Below are 23,009 nucleotides of genomic sequence, written 5' to 3'. Positions count from 1 at the left end.
CTGGTCATGTAACCTCGTTGTCACATAATAACTTTTGCTTTTTTTACATTCTGCTTATTAGCAGGATGGTTTTGCTGTCTCCATTTGTCTCTCAAAAGACTCCAAGTCCAAACTCTGTTTTGTTGGGCTTTTTGGAGGTTTTGTAATATAGAGGACAAGTTTTTGTACATAAACAATGTAGCTCGAGGGGTTTTCTAAATGAACTTTGAATAGCAGTTTTGCATATGCTTGATTTAATTTTACTAAAATATTCCTGCTACTAAAATTTGAAGTTTATGCTTCTCTAAAACTTTTTTTAGGCATCTCTTAAAAACAAACCTATCCACAAGATAATAAGACGACGAGCACCTCCTTGCAACAATGATTTCTGCCGGCTGGGTTGCATATGTGCCAGTCTGGCACTGGAGAAGCGTCAGCCTACCCACTGCCGCAGGCCAGACTGCATGTTCGGGTGTACCTGCCTCAAGAGAAGGGTCTTGCTGGTGAAGGGAGGAACAAAACATAAGAAAATGACAAAAAAGGCTGTGCGTGGAAATCTTGTGCTATTTGGAACACAAGGACAACAGCAAGAGGATGAGTATATGGAAGAAGAGGGTGATGGGGAAGAAGAGGAGACGAAGCAGAAAGATAGGAAGAAGAGAAAAAGGGTGGAATACAGTGAGTATTGGTGGAGATTACTTAGAGCAAACCACCTAATTTTATTAGGATATAGTAGCGATGCCATTTCTAAATCCAGCTTACTTGCAGAAAATAATGTGGGGCTTTTTAAAAAATTCTTCCATGCTCAGTGTTTTGGGCACTGTATAGTTATTTATTGAACCAAATAGTTGGAGTTTGTTCTTGGTAGTTTAAACTCTTGTTCAGCTCTCCAAATGTCTTTAAAGACTATGAATATGGGATAATTACTGCTGTCATTGTTGGTAATGTTCAGTATTACAGTGCTGTTACCTTTCCCTGTAAACAAGTCAGTATCAAGAAGTGCATTTTCAGTTGCTGTTTATAGCTGTGGAGTTCATGGACTTCCTTGAAAGTATAGTTATTTATGGTAATTCCAGATCTGGCCTGAGGTATGCTCAGTAAACCGAGTTGGTAGAAAGTGCCCGTGAATTTGCATTTTCGGTTTCTTCCTACCAATACTTCTCGCAATAGCTAAAACAAGGATTTTCTGGTGTTCTACTGGAATAAATTAATTCTTCCATATAGCTCAGTATACAGATCTAGGATTTTTTATTTTGATGTTTTGTGATTTTTTCAGTACACAACATCAGTGGAGGTCACTAATTTTCAGTGGTTTTGCAGATCTTTTATCCCAGTAAAAGTGAGAAATAAGGATTAGTGTAGAAACATTTTTATTTTAATTTCTTCTTCCTTGTAGACAAATCCCAGTCACTTTTGACTAGAATTTGAGGCAAGAAAAGCAACCAGCAGTATTTTCTGGCAGTTTGGACTACTGGTTGCTACATGGCTGGACCTCAAACTCAAACAAAATCTGTTACTGCTGTGTTAGGTGATGTTTTATTTGTAAGTAATTTTTGGTTTTTCTCTTCTTTTCAGCTATCTGTGACTCAGAGCCAGAACAACCTGTTAGGAATTGTCCATTGTGGGTGAAAGTGGAAGGCGAAGTAGATCCAGAGCCAATTTACGTCCCAACACCATCTGTTATTGAACCAGTTAAATCTATGGTACTGCCCAACCCAGAAGTCTCGGTTCCTAGTAAGAGCAGATCTTCCAGTGGAACAAAGCCAGGCAGAGTGTACACTCCTAGACCCAATCCAGTGGTAAGAAGAAAAAGAGATGCTTATTTTTACTTGTACTGAAAACAAAGACAAATACTGCCAAAAGCTTCTGTGCTAGGCAATTTTAGAGAAGTTTGAGGTGAAAGCTTGGGGCTGACTGCCTGTAGGTGTGTCGATAAGCTCGGATGGATTCACTGTATGCAGGTCTTTACTATGTTCATCTTCTGTTGAGAATTAACTGTAGTGATATGGAGGTAGTGGAAGGTGATTATGATTCACTTATAGCCTCTTTTAAAAATACAGTAATCTATGCTATTTTTGCCAAATTATTTTTAGTCCTGTAATGTTTATAAAAGTTATTAGCTACATAACGTAGCCTATCTAAATATGAATTACTTGCAGAAAATGTTTGGATACAGACACAGTGTTCAGTGTAGTTCTAGAGTATTCTTTTTTTTTGTTTTTTCTTGAGGTTTAACTGGCAGTGTTCTAAGAATCTGGCTTTGTGTCTCCCCTCATCTTAGTATTAGATAAAAGCAGCAACAGCAGTAGAGGAAAAACAACTGTAGAATGGAGTGTAGTTATATCTGAAGAACAAACATACCAGAGTAGCTATTTAATGTATACCAGATAATGTTAAACAATGCATGACAGTTAGGATTTGTTTCTTCGCTTAGAAGAATATCTGAATGGGTTTGAATTTCTGGAAGCTGGTGGTGGCTATGTGATGATACTGAGAAGGCAGATCTAGCTTTAAATCCTGGACTTTCTTTTGACCCTTACTGTTGAAGCATTTATGTTGTAATGTTCTTAGAAAGCAAAGCTGTTTTGTGAATCTGATGTGCATCCAGAACAGAGGAAAGAGTGTTTTGTCGCTTTTTTTTTTCTTTTAGATTCGAGAGGAGGACAAGGATCCTGTCTATGTGTACTTTGAAAGTTTAATGACTTGTGCAAGGGTGCGAGCCTATGAACCCAAGAGAGAAGAAAAAAAGCAGCCAAGAGACAAAAGTGATTCACAGAGTTGTAGCATAAAGGTAAGAAGTCACACTGTAACTAGTGTATATTATAGAACAGGCAGAAATGCTGAAAATGTTGAGTGATTTTCTCCCCAGAAACTCCTACATGACATGAGGGCTTGACTTGCATTTGGTGGTGGTAGGGCTGTGGAAGGTGGAGCCTTTGCAGTGCTGGTAAATTTAGTCTGTTACTGTGGTTGTCTTGTCTGGGGAAATTCCTGGCTTCCACAAGTGCATTATTATCTAAGGCTTAAATATTCATTGTTAATAGAGCTCTTCTGAGATGAAGCCTGTGACATTGTCTCAAACACAGCGTATTTCTTGGTTTGGGGTGAACTAGTTCATTTGTGCTGTGATCATTAGTGTGGAAGTGAGATGTATGGGGTGAATATTTTCTTGCATTTCTTTCCTCCAGCAAGAGCAAGAACCAGAGCTTCAGTCTCCCGAGAAGGCAGCCTGTGAGGTAGACAAAGACACTAATAAATCAAGAGGTAAGAGCTAAGTCAGGAGTATAATTCCACTTGGTAGTTACACATTTTTGTGGTATTTCTTAAAAAAAAGTAGCTACTGATGAAACAGAAGTGTGTTTGCTGGGGGAGTTGTTGCAGTTATTAATAAAAATCTTATGACGTGCATACAGTTTCCTGTTTTCTTAGCAGCTGGGGGGCCCACATGGAGATACAGCAGACTAAATATCCAGTGCTTGCTGCTACTCTGAAGTGTAAAATGACCAGTGCTGCCAGTAGCTTGTTTAGCACTAAAATACAAAACTGCACCGCAGACTTGGCTTCAAGACAGATGATTAGATACTTGGAAAGGAATGGAGATGAATGGTTTTGCTTTGTCTGGGTGGTTTTTTCTCCCACTTGTTTTCTTTACTGTTGCTTTGTAGTTACTGAAGAATTAAATATCCAGGTAGTCCTGGGAGAATGGGATCCTCATGTTCTTGACATAGAAGTGGATGAGACAAGGGAGCACCTATGCTTTATTTGGATTTGTTTGATGTTGAATTTGTTTAGTTCAAGTTGAAAGGTTGAAGTTTTGCTCTGTTAGAGATACTGGGTTTGAGTTTCTAGCTTGTGAAGAAATAGGGTAGACATCCATGTTATCTTTCAGTCCGAAGCAGCCCAAATCATGTTGCAAGCCTTAAATGGGACATATACTAGAGGCATTGTGTCATCTACTAATGAACCATATTTGCCTTTCTGAGCTGATTTTTTTTACTTTTTAATGTATACAACAGTGCATGCTACAGTTAAGGATGGGAATGGAAAAACAGTACAATTAGTTGAAAATGCTGGTGTGTTAGTAGGTGAAATTAAAATGGCCAGGACACAGGGGTCAGCATCCTTACAGTTTTGCAAAAAGAGACATTGTATCTCTGATCATAACCAAAGGTCATGCTTCTGTTTACACATCTTCTGCAAAAGACAGTTCTGCTAGTGGTGTGTCCCCTCGTGCCATTGTAGGACACAGGTGCTTTTCTGACTCAAAGAGCAAAGTGCCATCTCTTGAATAACCAGTGATGCTTTCTACTGTGTTGGTGTGTTTGGAGAGCTTTCACCCATGTATTGAAACAACCCATCCTTGTTTAGCTTGTGATGCAATGGGATACAAGCTGACGTGGTATGGCTGCAGGGATTGAACCATGAGAAAGAATTACATTAGTTTTGTAGGGACATTTTGTTTGCTTGTGAAGTTCTGCAAGGGGAAGTGATGCTTTGAACAATTCTTTTACTTGCTGTTGGTCTGCAGCTGAGCTGAGCTAAGGGGTGGAGGTGTGGGCAGAATGAAATTGTTTGACTATCCAGGTGTTTAAAATGCCATAGTATTGCAGAAACCTATTTCAATTCTTTCTCAGAGGAAAGCTGGTGTTCTTCCCGTAGTGAGGGGGACTCTTTCTCCACCTCATATGTTCATCACACCACTCAAGGTGAACCAACCAAACTTTTCGAGATTATCTCTGACTGCAGCTTGGAGGAAGATCACAATAAGATCTTGACCATCTTATCACAGCATATCAACAGTAACACGCCACAGTGCCTCAAAGTGGGTAGCTTCATTATTGAATTGGCTTCGGAATACAAGGCCCAGGATGAGAACCATCCTTCTGTCTGCTCCTCCAGAGTGAAAATTTCAGTGCCGTCCTACCAGGACAAGGACGAGAAGCCGGAGATCCCTGTCTTGGAGACTCCTGATAGCGCAGTGGCGTCATGCAATAACTCAGAAAATGTAAAGGTCATACAGGCAGAGCCAGTGGACAAACTGCGGGAGAAACTGCAGGGGGGCAAAGGCTTGCCTTTTTATGCAGGGGTTTCTCCTGCAGGAAAGCTGGTTGTCTACAAATGCCAAGCTGATACGAGCCCCTCGGGCTTGATTCAGGTGGGTCCCTCTGCCTTTACTGTGGAGATTAGATGCAGTTTCATCCACTACTACCCCAGAACTCCTTGGAGGGGAGAACAGGCTTTGTCTTTTACCTGTCCAGAAAAGAGTTCTTGATATCTGGTGGCATTCCTCTCCATAAATTTGTCCCTTTCAAGATTTACTCAGTAACAGGAAATCTGATTGGAATCCTGAAATCTGATGGTTTAATTTGTCTTTTTGGCAATTTGGGTCTTGTTGACCCAAGTGCAGAATTTCTTTCAAGATCTTTTAATTCTTTGTAAAACCCCTTGAAGATGCGTTTGACACATAGTGCTTCTAAATGATTGTATGAGCCTACAGAAAGAACATTCTACTGAATACTTCTGCAGAAGTATACACTGGGACAAAACTTTAAAATGAAAATGTAAACATTAAATTGCTTTTTGCTTCAGCTTACTGTTAATCTTCACTAACAGCCTGAATCCTCTTTGTAGAATATATATTTTTCTTTAAGAGACATCATAATTCAAAGGGTCTTTTCCCTGCAGTTTTATGTTGCTGACATGGTGTTAAGAATTAGTAGTAGGAACTACAGGGTTAGGATAAAGATCTTTTTCCATCATATCTATTTGTGGTTATAGTAAAATGACTTCGAAGAAAACCATATGATTTAGAAAATGGGAGTAAGATAGACTTTCATGACACTTTGCAGATATGACACGCTCAGAAAGAAAAGCTAGTGGAGAGAAAAAGATCAGGAGTTTTCTTAGCTTCCATAAAAGTTGATCAATAAAAACTACTGTTTATTTAGTAGTGTCTTAAATACATTTGGCTTTTAGAAGATATTATCAAACAACGTGAAAGCAAAATGCAACACTACCAAAACTTCTCACTGTCCACTAGGCATAAAGCCCTGACATTCAGCAAGATGTTCTGGTTTTTCCCTGTGCAGTCCATTACCGCTTTAACTTGGAATTTGAAGTTAGGGAACTCATCATACCTTAGTTACAGTATCAGACAAAGGAAAAAGCTGATGCAGCTTTTACATGCTCTTTAGAGTTTTGTCTCAATGTATATGTCATCACTATTCTTTCTTTTGTGATGCTAGGTCTTAATTAGGTTTGAGAATTTCATCCAAAATTGTCCTTCAGTTAGGAAACGTCAGGACTATAGAATAAGCATGAGACAGGAAAAACAGGTGCTAGCTTCACTCTTATCTAATGTCAGTGATTTCACATGTTCCTTGGACTCTCTGGTTTTATGTGAGAGTCCAAGCAGCATTTAAAATCTGCATTACAAATGATAAAATGAGTTGTTTGAAGTTCTCCTGGGCAATAAAGAAATAAGGAATTCCCATTTGGAATTGCAGTGGTTTTTTGAAAAGGATATTTAGAAGTCCCACAGAATGAAACACTTCTCCAGAAGTGGTGAATTAGCATTCTTTTCACAAAGTTTCCCTTTTCCCCTTTTTTCAGGTTAATGATAAAAGGTATCCTCAGGCCAAACTGCTTTTGGGACAGATGGGGGCATTACATCCTGCCAATCGGCTAGCAGCTTATATCACAGGCAGGCTGCAGCCCACAGTCCTTGATATTGCAGCCCTCAGTACTGTGATCTCCAAGGTAGCATCCAGTGCTAAAACTCCTGCTTCTGAGACACCATCAGTCCAGGGGCCCACAACATCATCTCCTAAAACTACATCTTCCACCAGCACTACTTCAACCCCCACTGTGACGACTCTGAAAACCCATGTCCCAGCACAGAGACAGATAGGTAGGTTGGAACTTATTACTGTGTTTTAAATTGCATGAAGCTGAAGTACAGTGAGTGTACAGCGTTCATGTTGATTTCTGGGCAACAGTGCATGCTGCCTTTGGCTGCATTGCCTATCTAAGATGCCTCTGCAATAATTAACCTGGTCAAAGCAGAAAGTTTTATTTGGACTTCAGAGTAAGATTACAGATGTTGACTCTTAGTTGTTTTATAAATGCTATTGGAGCATATTTTCAAGAGACAAGAGTGGATGGAGACTCTCCAAATATTAACTGGAATTTTTGTTTGGAGTTTCGTAGCTATCATTTTTAATGCTTTTCATCAAACACAGATTAACTTCAAATGAGTAAAGTATTAGTAATACATGGTTCTTCACTGTTAGATTTTCTGCTGACGTTGCACTCATAATTCTTGTGACCACCAAAGATGCGTGAAGCAGCAGTGACAGACAAGGTGGTCCAAATCTGGATTAGCGAAACAACAGGTGTGCAGCCAATAACCACGCCAGCCTCTAATCTCATTGGGTTTCACAAGCTAAACAGGGTTGAATTTAGACAGCACTTAAAGTTAAACAAAAAAAATTAATTTGGACGATTCGTGAGTTACTTGTGTATCTGAGTTGTTACTGAGATGGTTATTACCCCAGTGTGGCAAGAGAGGCAATTGCCCTTAGCTATTGCATTTTGCATGAGTTTAAAAAGAGAAATCTAGTATCTGTCCGCATAATCCCACACATTACTTAAAGATCTGAAGAAGCTTTGCAAGGGAAAAGGATGTTACCTGTGTCCTGGAAAATCTTTAATTTCTGATTGATTATTTTGTTTCTTTCTACCTAAATTTTTATTGCCACATAAATGAGTGTGTTGTTCTTTATTCCTGTAATGAAACTTGCTATTTCGTGTGTTCATGCATTGAGAAGGAGCTGACTGTGTTTCATTGATGGGTGAAGTCATTACTGCATATGTGATTTAAATAAAAAGTCCAGTTCTGGCACAGTCTGGTGCCAGAAAATGCCGTATGCATAAATAACTGCAGTGCTTAAGTTGGTCTTGCTCTATAATCTCTATGGTGTTGTACTCATCTGTAGGCATCTGGAGTGATGTAAATGCAGTGTTCTGGTCCCTTGGAGAGTAAGGGATGAGATAGAGGATCTTCCTAACAGTGACTAATTTCCATCAGTTAAATTTGTTCCATCCAGTCTGCAGTTGCACAAATTTCAGTGGAATTAGAAGGGGAAACTCTGTATCCTTCTCATCCATTTCCCCTGTGCCTGTATAAGATGAATTCAGTAGAAAGGGGGTGAAAATTGAGAAGCAGTAAGAAGGGGAAGATGACACAAGCTATTACACAAAGAATTTGAGGTTTAGAAGATAGTTGGAGCTCATTATTTCACTTAGATATTTGTCTTTCTGCACTGTTACTTAGGATTGTCCATAGTTTCACAATAAGGAACAACCTTTCAAGACTAGATTCTTTTGTGTATCTGGGAAGAAATGCAATAAAAAGCTACAGTAGCAAATAAGGCAGACATATTTCTAAAATGTAAGACATATCCAGGACTGCCATAAAGGTTTTGATTTAATTACAAGGTACATAGAAAAAGGAGGCTCAAATTCATGCTGAAATTACAGTTGTAACATCTCATGAAAGGCAAAGAGGAAATCTATTAAAATTTTGACCTGCAAGTTTTTATTTGCAGCTGCCCGACCCTCACCTGGTGGTGTGTTTGCCCAGTTTGTGATAAACAAAGCGGGAGCTCTACAGCAGAAGATTCCTGGAGCGAGCACACGCCAGGCTGCCTCAGGGCGACAGTTTCTCAGTATCAAGCCCACACCAGTTACGGTTATTGCTCCCATGGCTCCTTCAGTGCCATCTCCAGCACTCTGCACAGTCTGTCCTGGGGTCACTGCAGCCACCACAACTTCTCCAGTTACTGTGGAAAGTACCAGTGTAGCAGCATCTACTGTGACCTCTCCTAGCCAGACAAAAGCCAGTGAATCTCCCTGCTCTCCTTCTGCAATTGCAGTCACAGCTGCTCCTGCAACACCTGGAATCAGCACCTGTACTACTCCATCCACCACTCCTACTGCTACTGTGAACACAACAAAAACAGGGATTGTCACAGCAACATCTTTCCCAAAAACTGTAGTAACACCACCAACTGTTACTTGTGCTGTTGTCACAACATCCACTTCTACAGTTGTACTGACAACAGCTGCGGCAGCTACACCTGTGGTGACCACACTGACTTCCTCTGCTGTCTCTGTTCCGGTGATACTATCAGGAGTTAATTCAAGTCCTCCGAAAAAAGGTAATGCTTAGGTGCTTTGGGTTATTACTGCAAACACTTGTTTTTTTTAATTCTGCTTCTTTTCATGGCTGTAATACAGTCTTTATCTGGTTTCAGCTTAAATACGGACTCATTTGCCTTGCGCCTCTTTCTAAAATAGGATAAGAAATGTCATCTGTTAAGTTGCTTTTTTTATTGCAGCCTGAACTGGTAGAGAAAGGAAAAAATATTACTATCAGGTCAGTGACTGCTATGAAATGCTGGATGCCTCACATCATCCCTTGACCTATAGAAATGTATAGCACAGTTATGACTGCTAGAATTTCATGGTTGGCACAGAGCTCAGGAATTAGGTATGGAATTACTGACTTGTGTCACGTTTGAAAAATGCCAGTGGAACTACACAGAAGAAAACCCAAACTGTTCTGACCTGGTTGATTCCATGCATTCTGTGAATAAAAAAAAGAAAAACTGGCCTTCAAATAAATTTGAAAGAGCTGCAGTTGTTTCCATAATATTTGCACTTGTATTTATTAAGAATAATACCTTATTTGTAGACAGTCTCTTAAACTGATTTTTTTGTAACTTGTTAAAATATTTCAGAAGATGCTGTTCCACAAGCTGCAAGTAAGACTCCCCCGAAGATAGCTCCTGGAACCGACAAACGTGTTGGACCTCGATTGCTGCTGATTCCAGTGCACCAGGCGTCTTCTGCCCTGCGACCGCTGAACAGCACCCAGGTGGCACAGAGGCAGAGGATGGTGCTTCAGCCTCTCAGGAGCCCTGGGGCTGTGAACCTGTTCAGACATCCCAATGGGCAGATCATTCAGCTTGTTCCCCTGCAGCAGGTTCGAACTGCGGGTGCTCAGCCCAGCGTGCAGCCAGTGATGCTCCGCAATCCAGGTACAAAGTCCAGAGCTTCTTTCGTGACTGACCAGCGTGTTACTCAAAAATGAGCAGTGGGATAAATGTCTCTGTGATTCATTCACCTGCTGAAAGTAATTGAACAGGGTCTAATTTGGTTCTGTGTGAGTAGTTGAAGACCATAGTGTAATTACTCAGATGCAATGCAACATAAATACCATGTGTATAATATTCAGAAAGTGCAGTTAAAAGCTAAGTCAACAAAATTTAGGGGTTCTGTGCAGCAAGTAAAAGCCTGTGTGTGTGCGTGGTAGTGGAGGCATGTCCATTGTACTGTCACAACTTAAAAGACTCAACCAGATGATTCAAAAACAATTCTTGTTGGAGATCCTCTTTAAAAGGATGAGCTGTTACCCATGTTTCATTGGATGTGCTGCTCTGTTTTTGTTATGTTTCCGGGTTGGTTGGTGTCTTTACAGAAGATATTCAGATGAAATGTTACACTACAGTACAAATTGCCTGGGTTTTGCCTCCTTAGGAGTGTGAGAAGAAAAATAAGTGTGATTTTTTTATATCGTACACAGTTGAAGACAGGGTTGGAAGAGTTAGAAATTGCAGGTTGTGTATGCTGTTGTACATATTTGTAAATTCTGACCCAAATGTATTTTAAATGTGTTTTTACTCTGTAGTAGGACCTTTTCTTCTGTTCTCCCTGAATCAAAACACATCTCAAAGAGAGGGAGATAGAATGTGGTGGAAGGGAGAGCAAAAGCAAGCACAGTAGATAAAACTGTGGGGAGGAGAGCAAACAATGCTGAGCTTTAGCTGAGGTTTGTGCATGAGGTGTAGTAAAGAATCAGTCAATAAGTTGATTTAATTTCTGTCTGTTTTGAGACTCTTGCTGAACAAGAGAAACTAGTTGCCAGTGGTAATATTTTTCCTCCTTGTTTATGGAGTGTTGAAATGCTGCAGAAGAGTTCATAAAGGTGAAAAAGATGGTGTTGTAACTGTGTAGTTTTGACATAGTTTTTCCTCCTTGGAAGTCTTTTCCTAAGAGGAAAAAAAAAAGATTTTAAAATTAAATACTATTTTTTACTTTCTTTTTTATTTTGAAAAATCCCAGTTTCTTTTTTTTCCAATAAATGTAAAATGGAAAAGTAAAGTGCAGGACTTTTAATGCCATGTCTTTTTTTGATCAAAAAACTTAATGCTAGAACTTAACATGAAGTCTATTAGAGTCACCAATTCATATGTTTTATTGGAGTGTTTCTTAAAAAAATTCAAGTTTATGTGTCTTTATGCAGGACCAGCTTTTTCACTGAGAACTTATGGTCAGACACCTGATTCCATTATGATCCTCGAGAGTGGTGTCTGCTTCTAATATGGCATCAAATACTAGAACTGGAAGAAAAAAGTTGTTTGAGAAAGTCTCAGGTGATGTTTTGTTTTCCTCACAGGATCTGTTGTAGGAATCCGGTTGCCTGCACCTTCCAAGCCTCCTGAGTCGCCTGTTTCTCCCACTTCCTCTGTGTCTTCCACTTCTCCTGCTGCAAGTTCAGCTACAGTACCCAAGTTATCCCCCCCATCCAACCCAGCCACTCAAGCATCTTCTCTTCTTCCTTCAGTAACAAGTTTTGTGTCCCAGGCAGGCACTCTGACTCTGAGGATTTCTTCCTCTGCCACCAGCAATGTCACAAACCAAACAGCCTCTGAATCTAAAGTAACCTGCAGCTCGAGTGGTCTGCCAGCCACCACCGCTAATCTCATACCTTTACAGTCCGGAAGTTTTGCTTTACTTCAGCTCCCAGGACAGAAGACTGTGCCAAACTCTATTCTTCACCATTTTGCATCTCTTCAGATGAAGAAGGATTACAGGAAAATATGCAAGAAAGAGGACTTGGGTGCTGCCCAACAGGAGAATGGGAAGGCTCCATGCTCAGGTGACATGGAAGTTAGAGAATCTGATGTCATAGTGCCAGATGGGAAACAAGAAGAAAATGAGCTGTCGATTAACCAGTCAAATGCTGTTGAAGAGTCAGCAACTGGCATAGTCACACCTAGCAGTGATAGAAATTCCACTTCATTAGAGTTAGTGGAGAAGAATTCAAAGATGCTAGAGAGTTCCTGTGATGACAGCTTTTCTTCTCAGCATGATGTTTCTGCAGATGTTGTATCATCTGACCATTCGTACATCAGTGAGAAGCCAAGTGAGGAGGAAGAAAAAGAGGCTTCTGAAGAGAAAGAGGATTCTGTCAGTTCTGAAACTGTTGTGCAGGCAGTTTCAGCTAAATCTGAAACTGTTTGTGGGTCATTAGATGAGTCTTCAGTTGCTCCTTTGGATAATGCACATTCCCAGAGTCATGAGAATCGGGAGACTGCACAGTTGAAAAACCATGGGCAGGAACAAACACATGCTGAACAGGAGGAGAAACGAGTAAAAGAAGAGGAAGAAGATGCACAGACACAGATAGAGGAGGACAGCAGAGCAAGTTCTGGGCAGTTGCGTAGTCAACAAGAGCAAGATACACCGCTAAAGATCAAGGAGGAACAAAGAGAGACTGAACTGTTTGAGAACAAACAGGAATTCCAGGATGATGCTGCACAGCTAGATACAGAAAGGAGGGAGTACAAGGGCTCTATAAAAGTGGAAAACATAGGAGAGAAAGCAGGAAGTAGTTCTGAAATTGCTTCTGCAAAAAACGAGGATAATGCTTCAGGAGAAGATCATACAGTCGATACGGAGGAAAGCAAAGCAAACATAGCTAAGCAGGAAGGCAGTAACAGCAAAGAACAAGGTGCTTGTGTTTCTCTGGAAGAAATGAAAACAGGCCATGATATTCTAACACATGTTAACAGTTCTTGGAGCAAAATATCTAGCATTGTACCCCCTTTAGAAAACAGAAGTGAAGTGGATAACAAAGCTGATACATCAGAGAAAAGTGACTTCCTGACAGCACCAGAACAGAGGGTACACAAAAAGGGTTACATGCCCACTATTGATATAACTGCTGATGATTTGGAAGAGGATGAAGAGGAAGATGAGGAGGAGGAAGAAGAGGATGAAAAAACTGATGATTCTGCTGATGAGATGCTGGATGGTGCTTCTGACTTCCCAAGTGAAGAGGAAGTAGATGTTGAAAGAGTGGTAAGCATTTAACTATTTATGAAGGGATTTTTTTTTTTTAATTGACCAACTAACATGTCGCAACCCATGGATTTGGAAGAGTATGATGTTTGTGTTTTGGACTTCAGTTTCTTTAGGAAGTGTAAGTTGGGGTTCCAAGTGGAAATGTCTTTTATTTCTTAGTTGCATACTTTTTTTTAAGGGAGCAGTGTAGTGGGCTTGTAGAAATTGCCTGTTTTTCAGATAACAGGGGTTATATTGAGCAATCTGTAATAGAACCATTGTAGGTTGTCTTCCTCCAGTATTTACTTGAGTAATTTGGTTACTTGTAATGTGACTTAAAGAAAAAATGCAGTAACCAATCTAGTATTTCTGTTATTTTAAGATGTTTTCTTCTGTTTAGTTTTTGTAGCCTTAGTTAACGTTTATTTCTGGAAGGAATGTTTGAATCCATCTTTAAATTCCTTTTTTAAGTTAATAATACATTTAAAGAGTATGTGAGAGCTGTCATTCCTTATTTGATAGAAAACAAATTGCCCCAAAAGGCACAGAATAAGGGTAAACATTGTGGTTTGGGTAGTTAAGATACATTTAGATTTTAATGCTCATAAAATTCCCATCAAATTTAACCCAGAAATTAAAATAAAGTAATCTAGTGTGTAATTCCTTTACTTCTTACATATCACTACATGACTTAAGAAACAGTGCATTTTATTTAAAATTATGAAGCTCTTGTTTCATGAACCAATCAAATGGACAAATGAAATAAGATAGCCTTTTCTTGGGATGAGATACAAGTGGAAAGAGAGTGGTTAAATTGGAAAAGAGTTGAAGAGAAGACAAATTAAAAATAGGAGAGATAATGTTTGTGTCTTCAGGGTAGAATTCTTTTAGTCCTTTTGTGTTAATATAGTCCTCTTGCAGTTGAAAATCAGACTAGAGTTCTTTGGTACAAACAGGTCTAGAGGATTCCTAGAACACCTGGGCAATAACTTCTTGGTCCAGGTACTGCAGGAGCCAGCTTGGAAAGGTGCTCTCCTTGAACTGCTGCTCAGAATCAGAAAGGGGCCTGTGAGTGAAATGGCAACTGACTGCTGTCTTGGCCACAACAACCATGAAACAACCAAGTTCAAATCTCTGGTGATAGGAGGAAAAGTGCCAGCAGGACTTCAGCCCTGGGTATGAGGAGAGCAGACCTCAGGCTGCCTGAGGAATGCATTAGGAAGGTCCTCGAGGTGACCCACCTAGCTGACCAGTGGAAGCCAGTTGATTTAATCTTTTTGGATTTCAGTAAAGCATTTGAAACTTTCTCTCACAGGATCCTTCTGGACAAAATGTCCAGCACTCAGCAGGATAAACACATCATGTGATGGATGAGCAACTGGCTCATGAGTCAGGGGTGATGGGTGATAGTGAATGAGGTGACATTAGACTGATGAATGGTCACTCCTGAGGGTCTGCAGGACTCCGTCCTTGGCCCTGTACTATTCAGCATCTTCATAAATGACTTGGAGGCAGGACTGGAGGGGATACTATATAAGCTTGCCAGAGATGCTAAACTGGGAGGAGCTGTTGACTCTCAGAGGTAGAGAGGCCTTGCAAGAGTGACCAACTATGTGAAGTTAAACAAGGGAAAGTGCTGGTTTCTGCACCTGGGACAGAGCAGCCCTGGGTGTACAAACAGCCTGGGAGATAAGAGACTGGAGAGAAGTGCCATGGAAAGGGACCTGGGGTGTCCTGGTCTGTGGCAAGTTGAACATGAGCCAGCAGTGTCCTGTCAGCTGGGAGGGCCAGCCATGTCCAGGGGTGTCATTGCCAGCCAGGCAACGGAGGGGATTGTTGTGCTCTGCTCTGCTGGGTGAGGGTGGCAAAGGGCCTTATGGGAGTGAGGAGAAGCTGTATAATTTGCAGCTGAGGTCACTTGCTTTGTTTAGCCTGAAGGAGACTGAGGCGGGGAGACCTCATTGCAATCTGCAACTTCCTTGTGAGGGGAAAAGGAGGGGGAGGCACTGATCTCTCTGGTCACCAGTGACAGAACCCAAAGGAGTGGAATGAATTTGGGTCAGGGGGGGTTAGGTTGCATATTAGGGAAAGGTTCTTCCTCCAGAGGGTGACTAGGCACTGGAACACACTCCCAGGGAAGTGGTGACAGCAGCAAGCCTGACAGAGTTCAAGAAGAGTTTGGGCAATGCTCTCAGGCACATGGTGTGATTCTTGGTGATGGTACTGTGCAGGGCCAAGAGATGGTTCCAACATTTTCTAACTTGGGATATTCTATTATTCCATGATACCCAAGAGAACAACTCTGGCTTTTAAAGAATTTCTTCAACTTCCAGAAAAATAACTAATCAGTTCATATTCCAGCTTGCTGTTCTCAGACAAGGTGATAGTATGTCAGCTTCATGAAGGTGAGAAAACTAAATACAGGTCTCAGTTTTGGAAGTTCTTTTAAGTTGAAAACTGATTTGTTGCTGTCTTGTCTTCATTTGGGTGGTGGCGGTTTCATATGTCCTGTATCCTTCAATAACTTGAGCAGAGTTATCATCAAGTTTTGAGAACCACTGTTAGTTAATCTGTTCCTGATGCCAGATAAACTTTCCAGACTTGGTAGTCTTAGGAATTTGTTGGTAAACCAACAGTAATGTCTAGATCACAGAGTATTCTCTTACCAAGGTTGACGTTTGAAAACTGTATTTTCTTTTATCCTGCAAAAGGATGATGAAGCAAATGAGTATTTATTAGAGATTATAAGAAATGTTTACAATACGTTTGGAAGAAATGTATTGCACAGGTTTTGACTAACATGATTTGGAAAGCCATCTAAGGGTATGTCTTCCCTGCAAGCTCACAAATATGGTAAGCTAGCCATGTTCTAGAGCAGTGAAGCTGAAGAATGAGATCTTGGAACTGTAAAAACCTGTCTGGAATTTGGATTTGTTAATCTCTGTTGCCAGCAAGTGGAGTAAGCACGTCAATGCCTAATGGAAAAATCAGATTTGGATTTAAATGTGTTATTTTTCATTGGGATGTACTCTTGTCTCAGTGTAGTCCTTACAGGACAGACTCCACTGGTGGTGTCAGACTGGATGAAGTCAGATCATGTAAACAGGCTAGTAGAGGATATTTATCTGGTTCATTAAAGTAGTGGAGACAAAGAAGCAAAGAGTACATGCATAATGAAAATACTTAAGACAGCTCTTTTTCTACTAGTTCAGAATGGTTTTGGGTGCTCAGCAAGTGGTCATTTAAAACCTCAGAGAGCTCTAGTGAGAGTCAGGATGATTGCTACCTACCTGTAGTAGCTATTACTGTTATTTTTTAGCACATTTTTCCACACTGGTTAATTGGTCCTTGCTTTGCACATCAATGCCCTTCAGATTACCTTCTGACCTTGTGCTGGCTCTGTTTCCTTGACTTAGAGGCTTTTCTAGTCTCCTCTACTCAACAGAAAGAAGCTTCTTGAGATGGTATCTTTGCCCTTTTGCATTTCCTACCCTGAGTTGCATCAAGAGAGGCTTAGGATGGTTAATCATTGGGGGTTTGGTGATATGAATAAAACCTTCTGGGAATATCTACAGAAGCAGACTAATGGGTATCAGAACCTGCTGTCTGAACGAATTCAAGTGTAATGGTCTGGAAGGTGATGGCAAACTTGATTTCTAAGGCATGATGATTGCACATGGAGTTTCTGCTGGGATGGACTGCTTGGCCTGGGCTAAGTCACAGACTGTGGCTCCTCGTTGTTCACAAGTCTTTGTTGGCATAAGCCAAAACCATGCCTGGGGTTGGTTGTTCTGGTACTGTAATGCTACAAGTAAGAGTTCCACGGTTCAGCTTACTAGTCTCAACACACAGTTCTGCATCTGGCAACATACTGTATTGTAAGTGTTGTTTAAAAGTGGTTTTCAGTCATTCTTCTTCTGAGCCAAACATTGCAATTAAAAGGACTGTTATCAATTACTATAAAATGATAAGTTTGAGAAAAAGTGAAGTGATACATTTTTTGGACAGTATTAGTTCTAACAATCTCTTGCTTTTAGTTCAGCCTGTGTGTGAAACCTGCAGAGACTGTAGCATAGAAGGCAGCTCCAGAAATTACACATCATCCACTGTCATCTAACCTCCTTCCTCAGCACTGTTACTGAGGATCCTCTGCCATCAGGCAATTTGCTCTTTAGGTATCAGCAGTAGGGGTTTAGGCTGCTAGGAACAGACAGAAAAATCAGAGGAGAGGCCTTAGAAACAGGCATCGAAATGCAGAGAGGGAAGAGTGCTGTCATTTCCATAACAACTTCAGAAATCCGTTGTAGGGTGGTTTTGCTCCTCTAGTGTCTTCATGCCATGAGGTATTTTATCTTACTCAAAGGCATTTAGAATTTACGTAACTACAGGAAGCAGTTTGGAAAGACTGAAAGTAGTATGGATTGACTGAAGCTAGAAAGGTAGGGCTTCCACAAGCATCTTCAAGAATCATGCTGGGCTATGGATAAAGTTCAACCTATGGCAGGTTGGCAGTACTTCTATAGGAATAGCTGTTCTTAATGTTAGAACTACTTAATTCTGGTGATCTTCATGATTGTGATATTTTTCCTGTTGCTAGGAATTCAGGAGTGGAAAGGAAAGATTTACCAACCAGAAGCATTTTTCCCTTTGTTGCTAGATGTAAGAGTGAAAAATGGATTACTTCTGTTTTTCATATGTCTGCATTCAAAATGTGTAAACTTAAAGATGTTAAGTTCTTGGTGGACAGCAGAGTTTTTTACCTCTGGGGTTTCTTTTTGTTCATCTTTCATGAAAAAGATGCTACGTATTGGGTTTTGAATACCATTTTTCTAATATGATAGTGTGCAGAACATTTCAATTCTAGAGCAGCTCTAGCTTGGATAATTGCTAGCACCACTTTGATTATCCCTGTATAACTTACCAGCACTGGAAAACTGTATGACAACAGTGTTTCTGTGGTAAGCTAATTTCCTGGGGTGCTTTTGCTCTTCCTCTCTGGATTGTAGCATCTTTTTTAAACTACCCTGCCTGACCATGTTTCCTGCAATGAAATGATATCCAAATATAGTTTAGACAGGGTTGTCCTCCCTGCTGAACAAAACCAGTATGCATCTCTTGCACGTAAGGGTCACAGAAATGGTACTGTATAAAGTGGAAAAGCTTAAAGAAAGTATCAGGAGGCTTTCAGCATCAGGGTGGATCTATGAATGATCCAGGAGAACAGGCAAGAATGTAAACTACTCTTTATATAAAGAAATAGGTCAATGTTGCCACTACCTCTTGTGCATGCAGTATTTTCAACATAATGGCAATATCTGTTCAGTAGTTCTGTGATTTAAATAGTATCTTTGTTTGAATAGTTTCTGTTTAGTCAGGGTAGTTCAGGGAACTGGGTGAAATAGAGTAGAGAAAGGAAGAGTAATTACATTTTCTTACTTAAGGAGAAAGAGTTCTTGATTGTGTAATCAGACCAAGTATTATTATAGGAAAAGCTTCACTAAAAACTTTAAAATAAAACTATTGGTTGAATAGGCATGTCTTCTTGGAAGGGGAGGTATCACCTGGACTTAGAGATGGCCCACAAGATTGATACTTAACTCTAGTCATTGCTACAGAACTGCAGTTGTTCCTTATTTCTCTCTTCACAAAGTAGCAAGTTTTCTTGGTCAGGCAAGCAGGGAGAAAAAGTACTCTTCAGAATACAATAAATATTTAAAATAATAATTTGGCAGCATTTTGGATAGAGCCAAAATCTTATTCTTCATCATGTAAGCAGTTTACTATATGATCAAAAAGATCCTGACTATATGGTGTTCTGACTTTTGCTGTCTTAGGGATGAGAGACCATTACTAAGGTGATAACTGTTTCAGATTTTGTAAGAAAAAGTCAATTAGCAAAAGTCTAAAAGTAGTAGCTTGTAAAGGCAGTTCAGTCTTACTTGAGAATAGAGGTGGGAAAACTCTGGCCTGTGAAAGTTTTTCTCTCACGCATAATGAAAGCATAAATGACAGAGATGGGTTCTGTGCTTACCAAAATGCATTTCACAGAGTTGCTAGTGGGAGGAGTTCCTGGAGGTGACAGTTGAAGTAACCCGCTGCTTAGCACTGCTTATTGGCCAGTGTAGCTGGAGATGTTGATTCCTTGATGATTCTAAATGTTGTAATGTAATCTCATTTGGGACTGAAGTGAAACTGTTTTGGCCTGAGCACTATTGCTGAGTAGATACTCATTTTAAAAAAACAAAACAACACCTGTTCCAGGATGCGTGTGAATACAGAGAGGATGACGAGCAGGTGGACATTGAGACCGTGGAGGAGCTTTCAGAGAAGATTAACATTGCCCGTCTGAAGGCCACAGCTGCTCATATCGAACCCTCCGACCAGAAGTAAGCACCCCTGGAGAGCTCTGCACGCAGTTGTGTATCCTACTGCTGGGCTGGCGTCGAGTGATCCCATTGAACAGCACGTGTAATGTCATGGCAAGATAAAGCAAGGCTTCTGTCATGCCTTCCTCAGCACTGGTGCTTCCCAGTGTCTCTGAGGATGATGCTGGCAGCATTAAGAGCAGTTTCAAGGTGTCATAGCCTTTTTTCTTTTTCCCCTCTAATTAATTTGTTTATGGGGATGTGTCTTAAAATGTAAAATTAATAGGTGAATAGCCTCCCTTCCAGCAAACTGAAAATTAGTAGGGGTCTTTGTCTTTGTTTTAAATATGATCTTGCAAGCTTTGTTTATTCTTGCTGGTGGACTTCTGGGCAGGAACAGTCCTTAGGTTAATCCCTGACCCTATAAATGAAGAATTTGTCTTTGGGACCATTGCCCCAGCAAAGAAACTATTTTCTTATTGACTTATAGTCTGCCATGGTTGGATAGCTTGGCTTAATTTTTTTGGTTGGTTTGTTTTTGTTACTGTTGCTGCCCTTGCATTTATAATGACAAGGCAAAATAAAAGCATGGCTTACTTGAGGAATGTAATTATAGTCATGGCTGTTTCTCAGTTGCATCAAACAAAAGAATGGGGAATGTTGCATCTATAATTCTTTTTGTTTGTAGATTAATTCTTTTAAACTTTGAAAAAACTATTTGGTGATACTATATCTACCAGATAGTTACCTCTTTTTTCCTCCCCTTTAAGGATAACAGCTCAACTTTTATCCTTAGGTGGTGACTTTGCTTTAAATTTTGAAGATGTTTCAGTGAGAGAGAAAAACAGATGTCATGTTTTGTAAAAAATAATTTTCAAATATGTGTTTTCTTCATTTGGTTGCAGCTCTTGAGATTTGAGGAAGCTGCCGCTATTATGTATTAGGATGGTAATAAACGTGAGGATTTTGATTTGTGGTTCTTGGTGGGGGAGGGATTGCTCTGCCATCTATATTAAATCTTTTTTTATTAAAACCAGAACCAAAACATAATTTAAAGATACTTCACGCAGCTAACAGTCACAAGCTGAATTTATTCTCTTTAGCATATAGTGAAATAGTTTATCTTTTCACTCAGATAATTTCACAGCTTTCAGAACAGGTCAGTTATTTCCAGGACGATGGTGTTGGAGATAAGAGTTCGCTTTCTTGAGAAAACTCAACAGTATCCTGCTTTTATGCAGTTACACAAGAAAAGTTAATTTCAAGGCATAAAAATGAGGAATTCTAGACTGTTGGAATATAGTTAATGAGGATAGAGTGTATGAGATCAGTAGCATTAGGAAAAACTTTTTACCTTTCTTCCAGATACCATCCTCCTAATTCTTCGGATGAAACATTATCAGAAAAACGTTCAAAGGTATATGTTTGCTCTCCTCTTTCCTTTTAGTATCACACCTCCATTTTAAAGATAAACTTCCATCTTACATGCAGCTCTTAATGTGATTTATCTGCCTTGCAGATACTTGTGATTAAATGTAAGAAACTAAATATGCTGGGGGGGTGGGATTTGCTCAGTCCAAATCTCCCTAAGGCAAAAGGGCTGGTGCTGGCATCAGTGGGTTTCAGATTCACCTTTAGCTATGGGAGGAAGATCTGCCTTCTATTTTTGTGTTTGTTCTGACTGTGTTTGCTTAGGTTTTGTATTCCTGGCATGAATAATTTTTACAGCACACTTAAAATAATAAATGAGTAAAATTTCCATGTGTTGAAGAAGACAGTATGTAGAATTATATAGGCACAGCACTAGATGAAGGATTTCTGAAAACTGAAGTTTAAATATGTGTTTAGATAAGTTAAAGATACCACAGCATCCTTTTAAACCAAACTCACTGAGTCGCTTCAGATTCTCGTGCTGTATTTTCGGGTGGCTCTGAAGCCAGTTTCTCTGTCCACAACTGTCTGTGATACCCTTGACGTCAGCTCTAGAGCTTCCTGCTGTGGTGGGGTGGGGCTTTGAGTGTGGTGGGAACCTGGTGAATGTCTCAGCAATTAGAGCAGAATGGGATGTATGCCTTTGCCTGAGACAGGGATGGGGTCTAGAACGCTCTTGTCTTGCCTCACCTTTTCCATGTGTCCTCCTCTCTGCCCGTGAATTTACATTGTAAGGCCCCCCCTTGACAGGAGCCCCATGGCCAATGCAGGAGTTGCAGCTGTACTGTGCTCAAGTCTGCCTGTGAGGGCAAAATGGCTCTCAAGAGCCAGATTTCAAGAGACAGGTCTTCAGATTCCTCCTAGGCCAGCAGGCTCAGAAGTAGTATCACTAAATCTTTCCGCTGATGCTCTGGGGTTTGAAGCAGACTTAAAATTATCTAAAAAACTGCATTAATTTCTTCCCCATTAAATAAATAGCGTAGTTGTACAAAACCTGGAAGAGTAATGATAACATAAAAAATGTTACATCTGTGGAGGTCAGTAATTTTGCTTATTGTCTGGCAGTCTTTTTGGAAACTTAAGCAAATTCAAAACCAGAGGCTCTTGGCCATATTCTGTTTGTTGGTGGATGTCTGGGGTGATAAATGTCAATGCCATCTTCAACATTCTGACTTACAATGTCTCTTTGGCACCAACTCATATGAACCTATGAAAGAAAATGGATATCAAACTAGTTTAACTCCAGGGAAAGATTCAAGTCTCCTGTATTTGATGTAATTATTTCATTCATTAGTAGACTTTCTTGACAAACAAACAAAAAATACTTGGCTCAAAGATACGTGATTTTTTTTGTTATAATGCTGTGATTTTATCTAAGTAGCCTTGTGTTGCAAAAAATAAAAGCTTGAACTGAAGGGACTCGTGCTCTTATCCGTTAGGATGTGATTATGTTGGTCACTTCTTGGGTCAGCATTTCATTTCTTACTTGTGTGCTTTTGATTCTGAACTTTCAGGAAGACATAGTAGCAGGATAGCATGACGTGGAATCCCTCAGGTGTATGTAGAAAGGCTGTAAATCTCGCATGCATTTGAACATTGTCTGCCATTACGTTGCCTTCTTTACTTAGACTGGTCAATCCGGTTACTCCTCGCAGAAGCATCAGACCTGGAAGAGAAAGCTGAAGTCCCAGGCAGAAGCCTTTGCTCATTACCGCCAGACGCACACAGCAAATGAACGTCGACGACGGAATGAAATGAGAGGTCTCTTTGACAAGTTGAAGAGAGCTCTGGGGCTGCTGAACCTTCCCAAGGTCTCCAAATGCTACATTCTGAAGCAGGTAGGTATTTTGGAGCTTAAGTGGGGGAGGAGAATCATTAATCTGGACAGAGTAGTTACGCTAGTCTAAAGTCTTCAAGTGACTCCCAATGTAAAGTAGACTTCTGTCATCTCTGCAGGACTCTCTCAGACAAAACAATACCTGAAAGAATCTGTATTCCAAAAAGCTTAGTCTTGATGATATGAACATATATTTTTGGATTGGC

At 40.2% G+C, this 23,009-nt stretch overlaps 1 protein-coding gene across 5 annotated transcripts in view; it reads left to right on the top strand.

Moving 5' to 3' along the window:
- MGA (MAX dimerization protein MGA) overlaps positions 1–23,009 on the top strand; it is a 55,226-nt gene that overhangs the window by 25,538 nt on the left and 6,679 nt on the right. For 2 of the 5 annotated variants that reach the window (XM_083863341.1, XM_083863340.1), the window contains 12 exons: positions 300–657; positions 1,555–1,778; positions 2,630–2,770; positions 3,168–3,243; positions 4,614–5,134; positions 6,592–6,889; positions 8,589–9,200; positions 9,783–10,082; positions 11,501–13,188; positions 19,432–19,556; positions 20,901–20,952; positions 22,622–22,804. In XM_083863341.1, coding sequence (XP_083719467.1) covers positions 300–657; positions 1,555–1,778; positions 2,630–2,770; positions 3,168–3,243; positions 4,614–5,134; positions 6,592–6,889; positions 8,589–9,200; positions 9,783–10,082; positions 11,501–13,188; positions 19,432–19,556; positions 20,901–20,952; positions 22,622–22,804 — 4,578 coding nt within the window. The remainder of the gene's footprint in view (positions 1–299; positions 658–1,554; positions 1,779–2,629; positions 2,771–3,167; positions 3,244–4,613; positions 5,135–6,591; positions 6,890–8,588; positions 9,201–9,782; positions 10,083–11,500; positions 13,189–19,431; positions 19,557–20,900; positions 20,953–22,621; positions 22,805–23,009) is intronic. The other 3 variants (XM_083863342.1, XM_083863344.1, XM_083863343.1) reach the window with 3 other exon arrangements.

Source organism: Zosterops lateralis (genome assembly GCF_965231275.1).
Source record: "Zosterops lateralis genome assembly, chromosome: 6".
Taxonomy (NCBI): domain Eukaryota; kingdom Metazoa; phylum Chordata; class Aves; order Passeriformes; family Zosteropidae; genus Zosterops; species Zosterops lateralis.
The sequence above is the reverse complement of the archived record's forward strand: the minus strand, read 5'-3'. Positions and strand labels throughout refer to the sequence as shown.